This window comes from Asterias rubens, chromosome 7 (assembly GCF_902459465.1).
Source record: "Asterias rubens chromosome 7, eAstRub1.3, whole genome shotgun sequence".
In the NCBI taxonomy this organism is placed as follows: domain Eukaryota; kingdom Metazoa; phylum Echinodermata; class Asteroidea; order Forcipulatida; family Asteriidae; genus Asterias; species Asterias rubens.
The window spans coordinates 20,674,045-20,690,681 of NC_047068.1; the positions used below are offsets into that span (position 1 = coordinate 20,674,045).

General features: G+C 38.4%; 1 protein-coding gene across 1 annotated transcript in view; it reads left to right on the forward strand.

Annotated features, from left to right (window-relative positions):
• Positions 1-16,637, forward strand: part of LOC117292870 (receptor-type guanylate cyclase Gyc76C-like) — a 32,092-nt gene that overhangs the window by 871 nt on the left and 14,584 nt on the right. The window contains exons 2-8 of the mRNA XM_033775039.1: positions 10,743-11,061; positions 11,945-12,091; positions 12,758-12,936; positions 13,290-13,428; positions 14,494-14,654; positions 15,519-15,709; positions 16,010-16,115. Coding sequence (XP_033630930.1) covers positions 10,743-11,061; positions 11,945-12,091; positions 12,758-12,936; positions 13,290-13,428; positions 14,494-14,654; positions 15,519-15,709; positions 16,010-16,115 — 1,242 coding nt within the window. The remainder of the gene's footprint in view (positions 1-10,742; positions 11,062-11,944; positions 12,092-12,757; positions 12,937-13,289; positions 13,429-14,493; positions 14,655-15,518; positions 15,710-16,009; positions 16,116-16,637) is intronic.

Below are 16,637 nucleotides of genomic sequence, written 5' to 3' on the forward strand. Positions count from 1 at the left end.
CTTATGTAGTGCCCGCCAAACTATCAATTGATTGCCTTTTCCTTCCTGGCTTGTGATAAAAAGGTGTAAGTTATGTAGTGCCCGCCAAACTGGCGGGATTTTTATTTAATCATTTGGATTTTTATTTAATCTCCTCGGAATTGGTAATTTTTTATCAGCGTGCAGAACGGAAATAACCAATAAACGCAATTGCAACTAACTCCACAATATTTAACAAGATCTGTAAACTGTTTGCGCGCTTCCGCTTCAATTGGAGACTTTTTGGCGCTTGGTGGCAGCAGACTTACCAGGTAAAATCCATTGTTTTCGGTAATGTGCGCATGCTCAGAACTACGTAAACAATGGAAATTCACCTGGTAAGTCTGCTGCCACCTAGAGTTCTAAATAAAGTCTCCCATTTTGCTTCCTTATAGTCGCTACCAGTCGGGTTACCATTTACTATGAAGTACCAGCACTTTAATTGAAATGCGATTTTACTGTGCGATGCATACATTACTAATTATCAAATGGCTGCACTTTATCTCGTGAGATAGGATTCAAATCCAATCTCTAATTAGTTAGCTTTTTGTTTCGCTCTTGTCTCTTGTTATCTCAAATAAAAATCAATGAAACGGGTCCTTACTCAGCAACATGGATCTAAAATGACAATTGTCAAGTCGAGAGAGCACAAGCAGTTTTTGCTGGTCGCGTCATGTATCTATCCTAAGACCTTTGCCCAGTAGGGCTTATTCTGCTTGCTCGCCAGCCGTACCAGAAGTCACGGCTGCCGAGCCCGACACTTCGCCCGAAGCCCAGAAGCAGACCATCTCACCGTACAATCGCTCCACATCTAAACCCCAAGTCCCCGTATGTATTGACCGGGACTTCCCATTGGATGTGCGCGAGGCAGCGACGATACTTCCTGATCGTGCTTAATTTGACGGCACCGATCGTATATTGTCTCCTCTCTACCCAACATGCCGTCGATATTCGCTGCCATTTCAGCTGGACCCTTCATATGCCTATTAAGCAGACATTCTCTATTAATTTTTTTCTTTATTTTTTTTTCTGTCTGAGAGAAAAGATCTTCTTTCGCCAAGGCGCAATTCGTGATCCCCCGTGTGGTTGGGGGTAAAGTTTCATGTGTTCGGTCGGTCTGCGATCTTTATTAAACTGATGGGGGTACCCTTGAAGTTTGATTTGCTCATGTCACGTGTGCCATGTCTTATGATTCATCATGTCTCTAGTGCACCGACACATTTTCTTGTAAAGAGCGCAGACCCTCGTTTCACCACAAAGACAATGTTCTCATTCGGAGTATCACAACAACCTGTTGGTCATCGAAGTTGCAAGAGAATATAAAAGAAAAAACACCGATGCTGCACAAACGTGTGTGCTTTAAGATGAGTGAAAAGACTTCATAAAAAAAAACTTCAGACCTGAAGTCTTTTTGAGTGAGAAATTACGTCTCACTCAAAAACTACGTTACTTCAGAGGTAGGGAGCCGTTTCTCACAATGTTTTATACTTTTAATATTTCACCATTGCTTCCTCATAGGTTTTTTGTTTGCCAATGTTTATTTGGAGTAGTTACCAATAGTCCCCAGTGCCTTAAAAACGTACGGATGAGTTTGCAGTTACTAATAAGATGGAGCATATGCATTGAAAAGGCTTGTTGACAAAAAAATACCTTTTGAAATAAATTAGAATGGAATGAGGTGAGTTGACCTACAAATTTATCCACAGACTAAAGAAAACAAATTATTTCCAAGAGTAGTTTTCATGAACACCGTTGGGATGGAAACACTCTGATCTATTTAAAACGGCGCCGCCATTAAAAATTGGGTTGATTATTATTGTTATTATATTTGCCATGAAGTGCACCTGCAAATCCGTGGCCGCACTGATGTAACTTCAAACCATCATCACGAGGTATCCGCACCACGTGCTGACCATATATATTTTGCAGCCAAGTTATTTATCTTCAAAGCACTAAAATCACATACATACTGGGCATATACCAGCAATAAGCAATATTTAAGAGTTTTGGGTTCTGTTTGTACAGCAAAAAAACACAATGTCCACAGATTTACATTAAACTAACACGGTTTTGAAAATTAAACATATTATTTGCTGAGGTGCTGTAACTTTTTAGAAACAAGTAAAACAATTTTTGTCTCTTTACTTAAGCATGTAAAACGTAAGTAAGCGAATCTCCCGGAGACATTGCTCTGTGATTTTCACAAAAGAAAACTTATGACAAATGAAGCTGAAACTTCTACAGTGCAATTTTGGTTACATATATTATCTTCAATTACATTTAGTAGATTCACGTCATGACGACAAACTTGATGTGCAAAAGGTATCAGAACCCTTTAAAGCACATTGGAGAGTTCCAAAAAAATGATTTGGGGGGGGGGGGGGGGTATAATATTTCAAACGTAAATATATTTCACAAAAAGTGGACGCTCCTAAAACCCATCGGCACTTGTCACTCTTTGAATGTCTTTTAGCTCCTCGATTCGGTTGAGTCCGGGTGTTTTTTTAAGGACTACATCAAGGAAAATGCAAGATGCAATAATGTGTTGGGACAGGAGCAAGGGCATTTTTCTCCAACAACGATACAGGGAATCGAAGACAGTTTTTAAGAATGTAGTCATTCGAAAACAAATGCGTCTCATTCATGGTTAGTATGATTGGTAAGGACGTGCATCCTAAGATCCAAGGTTAGTAGCTTCGTGCACGGTCAACTCGCAACGACGAAAAGTACCAAAGGTGGTTCTCGAAAGAAAACTTTCGTAGGTCTATCCCAGGTTTTGTTCTGTAAAAACCTGTCGAATCCTGTCTTCAGATGAGACTACGTTATTAATATCGCCGTTATGCACACCTCCCCCAACAGAGGATGTTTTATTTTTATTTTATTTTTACTTTGCTTCATCACAACCGCCGTGATCTAGATGGAATGGCGGTATATAAATACCTTGTTGTATGTATGTATGTATGTAGGACTATTTCAAAAAAGCGCTGCAACGTGGTCTCCTACTGAAGCAGGAGTTCGCATCAGAACAACAAAAATAATATACAAATTCCTGATTTATGAACTTCGAAATGAATGTTCAGATTAACTTACCCAGAAATGTTGAGATTAGAAGCGAGGCTGCGTGACCCCTAAAAGAAATCAAACAAATGGTATTGTTAGCCACGTGTCAACCTTTGAACTGAAGCCTCAATCGGGCCTTGATCTTCAATACCTTCTTTTCAATTGTATCATTTGCTTTATTTTGTTTCCAATTTCATTTCGTCGTGTTGGTGTTTCTGCTTGAATTTGACAATTTGAGGTCGAGGTTGCTGTTGTATATCGTTTTAGTATTTCTTTTACTTGGCAACTGTTGTTTTATTTTGAACAATATTTTAGACTTCTGTATAATTTATAGTATATACACTTTTACTCTTTTACTTAATGAAAAAGGTCTGGGAAGCCACATATTGTTGATGACAAAGACTGACTAAAGAGAAATGCACACGAATTGATCCGCAAACAAAACTCCTGCTCTAGCCTACTGCAAGTTCTTCATAATCTCTAGGAGCCCCACAGCCCTCTGCTTGGGGAGATTCGGGTGGCAATTATGCTCGCTGTGTCCCCATCCACCATAGTCCCATTTGTCAAGACCGAAGCTGAACTAATATTGACTCGCGGGTCGTTCAAGTGAAAATCCATGGCCAATGTGTGCCGATGAAAACTGTTAACATTGAAACATTTTACTTATCAAGTGCCTTTGAAACACACTTCTGGAAGCAGGCTGGCCACAAATTGAGTTCAAGACGAGTTTCGAGTGTGTAATCATTTTTTTCTTTTCTTTTTCGTAATCCCATTTTGTTGTTACAACATAGTTTGGTGGTTTTTGTCTCAGATTCACAGAGAATTTTGAAACATTAATTTTGTAAAGATTTCGTTTCCCACTCCTCCGTATAACACATTTTACGAAACTAATGTTTTCAAAACATAAGCGATAATGTGAATAATAAAAAATATATACTAAAAATAAAAGTAAACTTGCGAGTACAACCATAAGTTAAATCTCTTTTTGAGGGAGTGTTGACTTTGAAAAGAGCCGTTTTGGTTCGGAGCCAACACTCCCTCGATAATGTACGACAAGCTTGTACTACATGCTTGTACCTGCAAGTTTGCTATTGTTTATAGTTTACTCTTTTCAAAACATGATCCAACATCGAATGTGGGGAAATATTTATTTAGTCATTTTAATCTCTCTTTATAGGAATGCCATAATAAAAACTATGACTTTATTTCGTACAAGGAAATAGTTGTACTATTTCAATTTCACACTTAATATTAAACAGTAGGGCTGCATTCATTTAAATTAATTATCACCCATGTATATATGGGATACTTATGCTGTCCACCCCCCCCCCTCCCTAACTCACTCAGCATCCTTCCCCCTTTAATACACCGCCATCCATTTACCATACATTACGTATTCACGAGTATTCACTACATTAACAGTTAATACGAATTCAGCATTGTGTGTATACCTGTTAGCAATTACCTTCAAGATTTCTTCCCAAATTAATTATACAGTGGACGTGCCGTTACTGCTAATGGATGGCACACGCCAGCTACAGTATCGGCCCGAACCATGAGGTCACAACTGTGCTAATTCTTTTTTTTTCCCCCTCAACTTTTTAAGTGTATCGTGATTAATGAAATATTGGGTTGTCGTGGAACTCACGAGCTCTTTATAGGGCAAGGACTGACCCATGGACGACAATATTTAATTACCGAGCAACTCCGTTTAAATCAGCGAGGGACGAAACGGCTCTGTTTTTGGTTCAACTTTGATCTTCCGCCCAGTAACCGTTGGGGAGTTCAGAACAAATAAACGCTTTGCCTCTAATGGACGCCATAAACAAACGGTTATAGCTAGCTCTAGCCTTGATCTATTCCTTTGGTTGTTGGGTTAAACCCAAGCGGAAAAGGGTTTGTTTGTTTTTAAATATATTATGTGAAGGTCTGTGTGTTGGTGGTATTTAGTGGATTTGATTTGTTCTCGACTATTTTTATTTTGGTCTTAGTCACGCCATAGTTCCACAAGGCAAATTGATTGTCGGATATTGTTTGTTTATGACGAACTGGGGCACGGAATCGTGTGGCGACTCAAAGTAGCCATCTTGGCCGTTGGTTTTATACATATAATGCATTAAATCTCCAACAATAATTGACCCTACAAACTTAGCCTGTTTGGTATGACAATAGCTAGGGCGATTGATAAGCTAAACCACTTTGGAAAAAAATCCCTTAAAAGGAATGTGGTTTTAGAGAGAGGGATTTCAAACATTTCAATACGAGAAACGATTCTGCATGAAACGTCTGTTAGAGTGTTTACCAATATTATGGATTATTCTGGCTGCATGGACATCCGCTCCAGATTTCAGCAGTATCTAAAAAAACACTACCAACGTTAAACTGAATCTTCCAAATGTAATTTTGTGTTCATGCATCTACATTAAATTTGCAAAGGATTGGAACAATCCAACGGTTCCAACGAACGAAAGTACGTTTTCCCTTTCATGTTAAAGGAACATGTTGCCTTGGATCGGACGAGTTGGTCTATAAAAAGCGTTTGTAACCGTTTTTTTTGCAAAATGCATATGGTTGGAAAGATGTCTTAAAAGTAGAATACAATGACCCACACAAATTTGCCCCGAAATTGCGTGTTTTTCCCTTTACTGTGCGAACTAACACGATCGGCCATTTATGGGAGTCAAACATTTGACTCCCATAAATGGCCGACCGTGTTATAACGAGGTATAAGGAAAACCGTGCAATTTCGAGGCATGTTTGTGTGGATCATTGTATTCTACTTTTACAACACCTTTCTACTTATTTGCATTTTATAACAGACGGTTACAAACGCTTTTCAAAGACCAACTCGACCGATCCAAGGCAACGTGTTCCTTTAAAGATCCTGGTTTCCGATGAAAATTGAGTTTGCTTCATTGAGTTTAAACAGGCAAAACAACAGGATAAAGATGCAACGTTGTACTTAACAAGTAGATTTAAAATCGGAAATGAATTGCAGTATACATGAATTGCAGTAATACACTGCATACCAACTGTAGTGTTATTTGTTTGTGATTTATGTGGGTGGATATATTCCTTAAAGTAAATTATTTACCGGTTTAACAAATTCAATCATTAAACAATTCCTTTTATTCACTAAGCTTATTTGTTTGGCTTTTTGATTAACCAACGGGAGATTTTTTACATACAAGAACTATATCAAAATATCAACCTTCTGAGTAAATGTGTAATTAATGTTCAACCTTTTGGTAAGTTTAGAACGCATTGCGGAATATATAGTAAATTAAATTATAAAAAGACTAGTCAAGCCATTCTAAAAAGAAAAATCCATCTATACCATAAAGGACATTTTGGTGAGAAGCTATTTCTAGTTTCTAAATTAAAACGTCATACATAATATTCATACACATAACAACAAATATCCAATGCAAGATACACTACAAATGTTTCGGGATTTGCAAAGACTTTCTTCGGGCAAGAACCGCGCCATGTTCGGAACTTTAAAACATGTATTACTGTAGCAGGTATATCATTAAATATAACCGGCTCGGGCATTAAGAAATTAGTGTAACGTTTTATATGGTTAAAGACACTGGACACTATTGGTAATTGTCAAAGACCAGTCTTCCCACTTAGTGTATCTCTACATATGCATACAAAAACAAACCTGTGGAAATTTGAGCTCAATCGGTCGTCGAAGTTGCGAGATAACTATGAAAGAAAAAACACTCTTGTCACACGAAGTTGTGCTTTCAGATGCTTGATTTCGAGACCTCAAATTCTAAATCTGAGGTCTCGAAATCAAACTCGTGGAAATTTACTTCTTTCTCGAAACCAAGTCACTTCAAAGGGAGCTGTTTCTCACATTGTTTTATACTATCAACCTCTCCCCGTTACTCGTAATCAAGACAGGTTTTTTATGATAATAATTATTTTTATTTTGAGTAATTACCAATAGTGTCCACTAAGCTCCACTGCCTTTAAGGAATGACATTTGAGTCTATACAGAGGCCATCTGCTGAAGAATGAAGATGCCGACGGCTTTCTGGTTTACATGATTGAGATTTTAGAAGGTAATTACTACTCTATTGACATTTTCGTCGAGTTGGGTAAGCCTAGGGCAGTGTGGCTAACAAAAGCGATGACAATGTTGTATCAGAGGAAACAATAGTTGACACAAAGATTTGCATAGTCATTATCAACATGTGGGTGATTATGGTGGTTTTGTCCTTCTTTGTTTGAAATAGCATGATTTAATAACACATTTATTATTAATCCAAAGAAATTCACTGTCCGTCCAGAGACAATGTTAACTGACAAAATGGCAAAGATGACATTCGGTGTTGTTATAGAGGAAATAATAACTTGGCACAAAGCCTTGCGAACTATCAAAACGAAGTGGGCATTTGGGGTTTGTTTTTGTTTTCTTCTTCGTTTAAAATAGTAGGGCCTATCAATTCAATTAAATTCAGTTGTTTTATTGGCACACATAAAATATATACACACACAGTGAAATTCAATTCGGCTTGCGAGTCTAAAAAATATTTTTAAAAAAATTAAAAGAAATACAGAAAATAATATCAACTTTAACAAATAATATCAAACCAAATTATTGACCTATCCGTCCAGAGACAAGATTTACTGACATAATAGCAAAGTGGGATTACAGTGTCGGTAATATTAGAGGAAACAATTACTTGGCTAAAAGCTCAAAATAATGTGGGGGTCCGTGATGGTTTTTCTGTCCCTCTTATCATCTTCGTGTGAAATAGTGGCATATTTTTAACCCACAGTGGTTACCCATCCGTCCAGAGATAATATTTACTGACTGAAAAAATGTTAATTTTCGCTGAAGTTTCCAGATGGTGACTTTGTAGGTTGTTTCACACAAAGAGAGAATTGAATTGAACGTAATATCCTCGGAACAGCCATTGCAAAATGTGCTTTGAGCTGCGTTCAAAGCGTACATAATTTATAGAATGCCCACTTTAACAAATATAATGTACAAGTCGATATGCTGGCTTAAATCAATGTTGGAAATATTTTAAAATGTAGGTTGAACCTTGCTGAGGCCGTACTTGGAATGAGCCATAAAAAGGCGAATATGTAATCAAATAATTACTATAAGTAAAAATGTGGAACAATTTAATTAATTCTGGTGGAATAATTTAATTATTTCTGGTGAATAAATCCGCACAACATTGTTGCGGGCGTGCTGTCTATGATATCACAACAATATCATATGGTTTGCATTGGATTGAAGAACTTTCATCAGTTAAGATACGGGTGTATAATAAAGACATTGAAACATAATTAGCTTTTTATCTCTTTAACTGAACGAAGGATTTTTATTATTATTTCCCCATACATTTTCCCTGATACTCGACAATTTAAAGCGTTGTCAAACGAGGCAATTTCCACAGGCAACTTGGAGGCAATCAACTGTCCCGAATTGTAAGGAAAACTTCAGTAGTACAAAATACATTTTTCTAGTAATATCCCTAAGACAATTATGCTGAAATTAGCACGTAAGTTTTTTTCGTTCTTGGAGATTCCCTGGAATTGGTTGCCTTGTAAATTGTGTTATGTGACACGGCCCTCATATGCCGTGTCACTGATGGCAATGTTTACAGGCAACTTTGAGGCAATCAACTGCATTGCATGCAAAAAGAAACACTTCGGTTGTATAGCAGACATTTTTCTATCACATTCTTTCTGTCCAAGTAAATTACATTCAAATAAACATTTTGATGTTTGTTCTTCTTTGAGGTTGCCTGAAACTGGCTGTCCGTATTAAATTGCCTCGTGTGACAAGGCCCTTAGGAGTTTTGCTATTGTACAGTGGCCCACTCAGTGATTGGATTTATGACCGTGCATTATAAAAACTGAGTTTGTGAGTCCGAAGATTGTGAACTTGATTAATCCAAAAAATGTGACTAACAAACTTGACTCCATAAAAGTTGCACATGGAATTCACGGTATGTGTATGATTGATGACAACACATTACTTGTTAGGGTCGTCCGTAGTTCTCAATATATATCTGACGATAAACAGAGAATTTGGGTTTCTAACAATCTGATAACTTAAGATTCTGTTGCGGCAAAACTGTCAGAGCAATTCTTAATATAGAAACCTGCTCCTGCTTCGACACATACCATGTTGGACCTTTACACTTGTCCCAATTTCATAAAGCTGCTTAAGCACAAAAAGTAGCTTCGCACAATTCAACTATGCTTCCAAGAATAATACCAGCCAAACTAACATGTCACATGTAGGCCTACACTTTGTGAATGGCATCCTGCTGAAAATTGTTTAGCAGGTTTTTTTTCTGGTTAAGCATAAAGGCCCTGGTTTGAAAATTAAACACCAGAGAGTTTGTTTTTGCTTTAATCCTTATTAACAAGTAAATCATTCGGCTCAAATTGCATTATCAGTTCAGTTCAGCTGAGTTTATTTCCGCTCAATCAGTTAGCTTACAGAATGGTCAACCTTAAGATACAATGTACTGATTAAGTGATTAAGTGGGGGAGCCTCCTAAAAGCAAGCTTGTTAATGTTAGGTGGAGACCCCACAATATTAATGTAACTGGGTGAAGGAAGTACTGAGTAAAGGAACACATAATATAAAAATACGCGTTATTACGAAACCCTGTCGCATTAGGCCGTTTAAAAATAGGGGGAAACACAATTGTGCTCGCAACATACTTCTTTTAAATATCTTGATATAACAGCACCTTAACACCACCCGCATTACTTAAAAAATTGTGGACATTTACAATGTCGCCTTGATTAACATAGAAGTCTTGTTAATATTATAAGCATGGTCTTCCATCATTGTCGTTTAATCTGCACGTTAAAAGCATTATAATTCACGGTAGGCGTCAATGGAACTAGACAGCCAGACACCTGTGTGCAGACGAGTGCTGCATTGCGCACCATCAGTTTAGATGTACCATATAGAAACATGGCACCCGGGTGATAACGTATACGTTAAGACGCTGGAAAAATGTTAACCTTGCACACGCTAAGATTTTTTGATGGATTGGCACAATAAACACGGGGAATTTCTCTGTCTTGGAAGGATACCGCACGTAATTGCCGCATGTTGACACAGGGAACTGCACTCGGTGGCGACTTAAGTTGGCTTCGAACCATCGATCCAAAACTTGTACCGTACAATAAATTTGATATGTGTAATTCGAGCGAATACCGGGTACCGCACACAACGTGTGAGTGCGCACTCTCAGACGAGCGGTTAGGTAAACTCAATGCATCGTGGGACTACGTTTGAATTATGAGACCTAAACCTTTTACATAGCGTAATGGTTTACAAGATGCTGTGGATCAATATGTTGTCAATCGAACCAGCATCACCAAGGTGAGCTGGTTCTCTATTTGATAAGCTCACTGGGTTATTGCACGTGCGTTACAAAACACACGGGATCGATAGCTTCACGTCCCATCAGAAGGACGAAGCATCATGGGACAGTGTCTTGCTTGAGGACACAACACAAGTGTCATGACTAGGACTCGAACCCACATTCTGCTGACCTGAAACACCAGACTTCGAATCCGGTGCTCTTAACCGCTAAGCCACGACAATGTTTGTTTTTATTTGATACCATTGTGAATGTTCCATGTGTTTTCATTTTGTTTATATGCAGAAATGCACGTCCTTCGAGGTCAGCAATAAGAAGAAATTTCCTACGTTCGCTAGGACCGTCGCAACAGACACACAGGTAACCCTATCAGTCATCCAGCTCCTTCGACACTTCAACTGGTCCACAGTTAGCTTGGTATACTCCACCTTAGAAGATAACTTATCGCTGGCTCATAACCTGCTCCTCCGGATGAAGATGAACAACATCAACGTGTCCCACCACGAGGAGTACAAGGCCAACTACTTTAGGAAGTACTTGACAGATGACGAAGACGATTTGCGATTGTTGAAGATTGTGGAAAAAACGTACAAAGAAACGAGAAGTAATTTTTTATTTATTTATTCATCTCCTCAGTTTTCTTTGGTGTCTGATTGATATTTCAAAAAAGGGGAATTGTTGTTGTTTTATTTGTTGATGTTGTTGTATTTGTTGTTGAATCTGTTGTTGGTGTTGTATTTGTAGTTGAATCTGTTGTTGGTGTTGTATTTGTTGTTGAATCTGTTGTTAGTGTTGTATTTGTTGTTGAATCTGTTGTTGGTGTTGTATTTGTTGTTGAATCTGTTGTTGGTGTTGTATTTGTTGTTGAATCTGTTGTTGGTTTTGTATTTGTTGTTGAATCTGTTGTTGGTGTTGTATTTGTTGTTGAATCTGTTGTTGGTGTTGTATTTGTTGTTGAATCTGTTGTTGGTGTTGTATTTGTTGTTGAATCTGTTGTTGGTGTTGCATTTGTTGTTGAATCTGTTGTTGGTGTTGTATTTGTTGTTTAATCTGTTGTTGGTTTTGTATTTGTTTTTGAATCTGTTGTTGGTGTTGTATTTGTTGTTTAATCTGTTGTTGGTATTGTATTTGTTGTTGAATCTGTTGTTGGTGTTGTATTTGTTGTTGAATCTGTTGTTGGTGTTGTATTTGTTGTTGAATCTGTTGTTGGTGTTGTATTTGTTGTTGAATCTGTTGTTGGTGTTGTATTTGTTGTTGAATCTGTTGGTGGTGTTGTCTTTGTTGTTGAATCTGTTGTTGTTGGTGTTGTATTTGTTGTTGGTTTTGTGTTTGTTGTTGCTGTTGCTGTTGCTGTTGCTGTTGCTGTTGCTGTTGCTGTTGTTGGTCAGAAAGAATTACCCCTCCACCATTATGTAAATAAAACGCCAATTTCATCTTCTTCTTCTTCTTCTTCTTCTTCTTCTTTTTCCTCTTTTGTCTTCCATAAGTTTATATTTTTCTTGGACAAAACTTTGAGCTGTATCACTTCTGCCAAGCTTTGGACGACATGGGTCTTCTGGAAAACGGAGAGTATGTTGTAGTTCAGGTCAACTCGCAGATACCTAACGAGTCGGACTTAAAAGGTCTTGAAGCAGGTAATAACACATTATAATAATAATTAGAGGCTTCTTATATAGCACACATACCCGTCACCCAGTTACGCTCAATGCGCTTTAAAAACATACAATATTGTCCTGCAAGGTATGTTGTACTCAGTTTGAATTATGAGCAGTACTCCTTTTACATAGCACATTGTACTTGGTTTACAAGGTGTTGTGGCGCAACATGCTGCCAATCCAACCAGGACACCCCCCCCCCCTTCTGTTCGATGAGTGCACTGGGTTTAAAACGTACATTACACAATACACGGGACAAACGGCGGTACGTCCAATCCGAAGGACAAAAAGCACACAGTGAACGATCCAATGTCTTTTGCTTTCCCCACAAACTGTCATGGCCGCCACAGACACAAATTTATCCTTAGCCCATACACCCCACTCCATCATCCAGTATCCAGACTTCGTCTCGGTAAAATTATCAAGAACCAGGCCTCGTGTGGATTAAACCACTAGTTGAAAACCTCTGCACCACACATTGATTCCCTTATTTTTAAACCTTGCAAGTTTTATAATGTGAATCTGTGGCATTTGTGTTTTTTCTCGTAAAAAAAATAACCAAACCTTTCAAACGGAAGGTATTTGTTCACGATTAAGACATGCTCTTTGATTATTCGTTTTCAATGTCATCTTTTGTTTGAACAGATCCTTACTCGAGATATTTCACCCCTGAGGTGCTTGGATTTTACAGAAATGTCCTGGTACTGTTCCACACGCCCCCTGCTGAGATAGTCGCCCAACAGTTTAAAGATGCCATCGTAACGTATTTACAGGAGCCTCCGTATAACACAAATTTCACCGGACTGGACCCAGATCTCATGGTGGTAAGTTAAGGGCAACATTTCATAGAGCTGCTTAAAGGGACACGTTGCCTTAGATCGGGCAAGTTGGATCGGGTAAGTCGGTCAAAGAAAAGCCTACACCGAAAAAATTATTAGGCTATGCCTCAACTGAAGTTTTAAGTCAGTCCTGCAGATTAGCATTGCAGGGAAGTTCCGTTACACACTGAACAGAAAACAACTATGTACGCCATGTCGATAAATAAAGCAACTAAAGATAAAAATGTAGTAATTTGCGTCCTAAAAATAATAACCCTTTGGAAAATTGACTAGCACTCCTACAGCAAGTTGTGAGCCTATGTACAGTGTGCATCTTTGTTTTTATTTTTCACTTGCAGATCAACGAAGCAGCTTATTTTTTGTACGACGCTGTTATGCTGTACGCGTATGGTTTAAATGCCACACTGAGTAAGGGAGGCAGCATCACGGATGGAAAAGCAATAATAGACGAAATTCTTGAGCAAGGGACTTACCAGAGTGAGTGCAGTACATCTGTCTACCAGTACATTGCATATACGTGCATTACATATGCACACAATCTAGGCAAGGCCTAACGCAAGGCCTAGCACAAGCCAAGGCAAGGCAAGTCTAGCCAATACTCAAGACAAGCCAAGTCTAGGCAAGCTCTATGTACTGCTAGTACATTACAAACAGGAGCATAACATACAGGTGCTTAGCACACGCAACATATAGGCAAGGCCTAGCACAAGCGATCTGAGAACACTAGGCTAAGCCTGAATTGCACAGACTTCAAGTGTTATTGGTGTCATGTTATAATAACACCAATAGATCTCTTTATATAACACCCAAGCAGATCCTTGCCATTTGATTGGAGGATTGTCCGTCACGTGATAGCAAATAAAAGTACCATTGCACGCTGAGTCACTCACCGTGCTTTTTCGTTCCATCCGAAAAGTACCATTGCACGCTGCCAGCGTGCAATGGTACTTTTCGGATGGAACGAAAAAGCTGAGTAAAAACATCACTGCGTGCGCGTTGTCTTCGCTAACGCAGCAAGGCATATTAGTAAAATTACTAGCATTCGTGTTCTACAATTACAAATTGGAGGCCTACGCTTTGTTTGTTTTGAAAGTTATCTTTCAATCAAAATGACAAAGATCTACTTGGATGTTATATAAAACAAATAATGAATGTTTTTCATTCGTGCAATGGTGCGAATATGTTCATTCGTTGAAAGCTGGAATGTTCCATTCAACTCGGCTCCGCCTCGTTGAATAGAACATTCCATCTTTCAACTCATGAACATATTTGCACCATTGCACTCATAAACATTCATTATGTGTATACTATTCTGTATCTGTATGTAGCAACATCCGAAGTGTCAATGGAAACACCCATGTTTTAATGTACGTGATATGTGGGGGCTTATCCTCCTAAACCCCTTACGATTAAGATATGTACCTTAAGTGCAAATTATTTTCACTGATGTGCCCTGATTAAGAGTTAATAGTATTTATGTTTGCTCCTTCTCTAACTTCAACGACTCCATTGTTTTTGTCTATACGTTGTTTCCATTAACAGGTGTATTGGGTATGCAACGTGTTATAAACAGCGAAGGCGACGCCATAACCAACGTGTCGGTGTTTGTGTTGACGCAAAACCAGACTGTAGGCGACTACTATTACACGTTCAAAATTGGAGGCAACTTCCAATTTAACCAATCGAACAACGAAACCATGCTGGTAATGTATTCATTTATTCCGAACAACTCCAATTTCCAACAAATAAGGTCGATTCTTGGCACTTTATTTTTTTGAAAGTTTGTCTATAATAGATGTTAAATTTGCATCGGGGATAAAGAATATTAATTTTGGTTTTTACCCATACACCGATGTGTGTTAGCACTGTATACTCAGCACTTTCCCGAGTCCTGTGAACAAAATATCACAGGCATGTTACTCGGGTGGGATTCGAACCCACGACCCTTGCAATTCTAGAGCAGTGTCTTACCAACTAGACTACCGAGGTTGCCCGGCAGCTAGAGGCAGTTCGAATCCTATGTTTTGGCAGCGGGTACCGCAACGATATAATAGATGTTAAATTTGCATCGGGGATAAAGTTTGTCTATCTTTCAAGTTGTATTGTTGTTTGTTTGCTTTTGTTTATGTTTTCAAAAACTTAGATTATGTGGACAATCTCTAAAGCAACTGATGTGTACTGCCCCACTCATTTTGTACCATTGCATTACCCCCAAAACATCATGAACTGAAAACAGTTGGCTAAAAAATACAATGTACAATGCAAGTACAGTAGATACAAACATGGTGTTACCGCAAACCAATGCTCACCATACAATGCCTCAAATCCATTATGAAGGTAAATGTCAAGTCTGGAAATTTATAATTTTAAACATTTTGAAAGGGCAAAGCCATTTTCTTTTTGCAAAGGGCACTCTCACTGGAAAATCTGTATGTCAAAGGGAAACGTCTGAAGGGCACCAAGGCCTACACCAAGGACAACAAAGGCCATGATGACCATTAGACCTGCGTTTAATTCAAGGCCTAATTTTTGTCTTTTTCTTTTGTTTCCATTACTACTTTCACCAGTCCCTAAAGCTACTCCAAGACGTCCCGATAGCCTGGGTAGCTGGCAAGGTACCACCAGACATGCCGAGGTGTGGCTTCAAACACGAACTGTGCAAGCCTCCAGAATTCACATTATCACCTGTGCAGATAGCTGGTATTGTTTTAGGCAGTTTATTACTAATCACATCAATCATCGGTGGCATTTTTTACAGGTAAGTGCTGAATAAATACAGAGAGATGTCTTTAAAAAGACAACAAATTCCAATCTATAGAGTAATGTATTATAAAGTTGAGACAAAACAATTAACTGTTTCAAACTGCTCACCAAACAAATGGACTTAAATTTAACTGGAAAGCAAATTACTTGACGTCTCGACCATAGCAGAGTCTTTTTCGAAGACTTCGAGAAAGACTCTGCATGGTTATTTATGAAATTCGTTACATACACTTTTTAAGTACGGTTTATTGTGTCATTAAATAACGTGTTACTTTGATTTGGTTTTCCCACACAGAGTATGGAAATATGAACAAGAGCTTGCAAGACTACTGTGGAGAATAGACTATCATGAAATCAAGTTCAAAGGTCAAGATGGGTCGACTACAACAATGGGGAGTCGGGTAGGTTTGGGAATCATTTCATTTATTGGTTTCGGTGTGTGCCAATAATTCTGGCCTGGAATTACACGGATGCCACAGAGGCCATTACCTCAGTTGCCCCTAACCTTGGCCTTGGTGCCCCTTTAAAAGTGTCCCATAGCTTGTACGTTTATATCCAGTCACAACTTCGTATATTATAGTAGTCCATCAAGAAGCAATATTGCAAGGAGAGATTATCTATGGTCGCCTGTGTGGTCACTGTAGAATCTAGATCATAATTGGAAACGAAAACTTCCAACTCAAAAAATTTCATGTATAATATGTTTTGTTTTTCACACAGTGGTGTTCATAATATAGTAACATCGTTATAAAGAAGAACAACATAATTTAAACATAATTGAAACACATATTTTGGCATGAAAGTGGATGTATTGAGTAACATAAAACGGTGTCATGGCTGAGTGGTTGAAAGCATTGAGTTCAAGTTTTGGTTGTGAAAGTTCGAATCCCACGGCACGGCACTAGTGTCCTTGAGCTAGATGT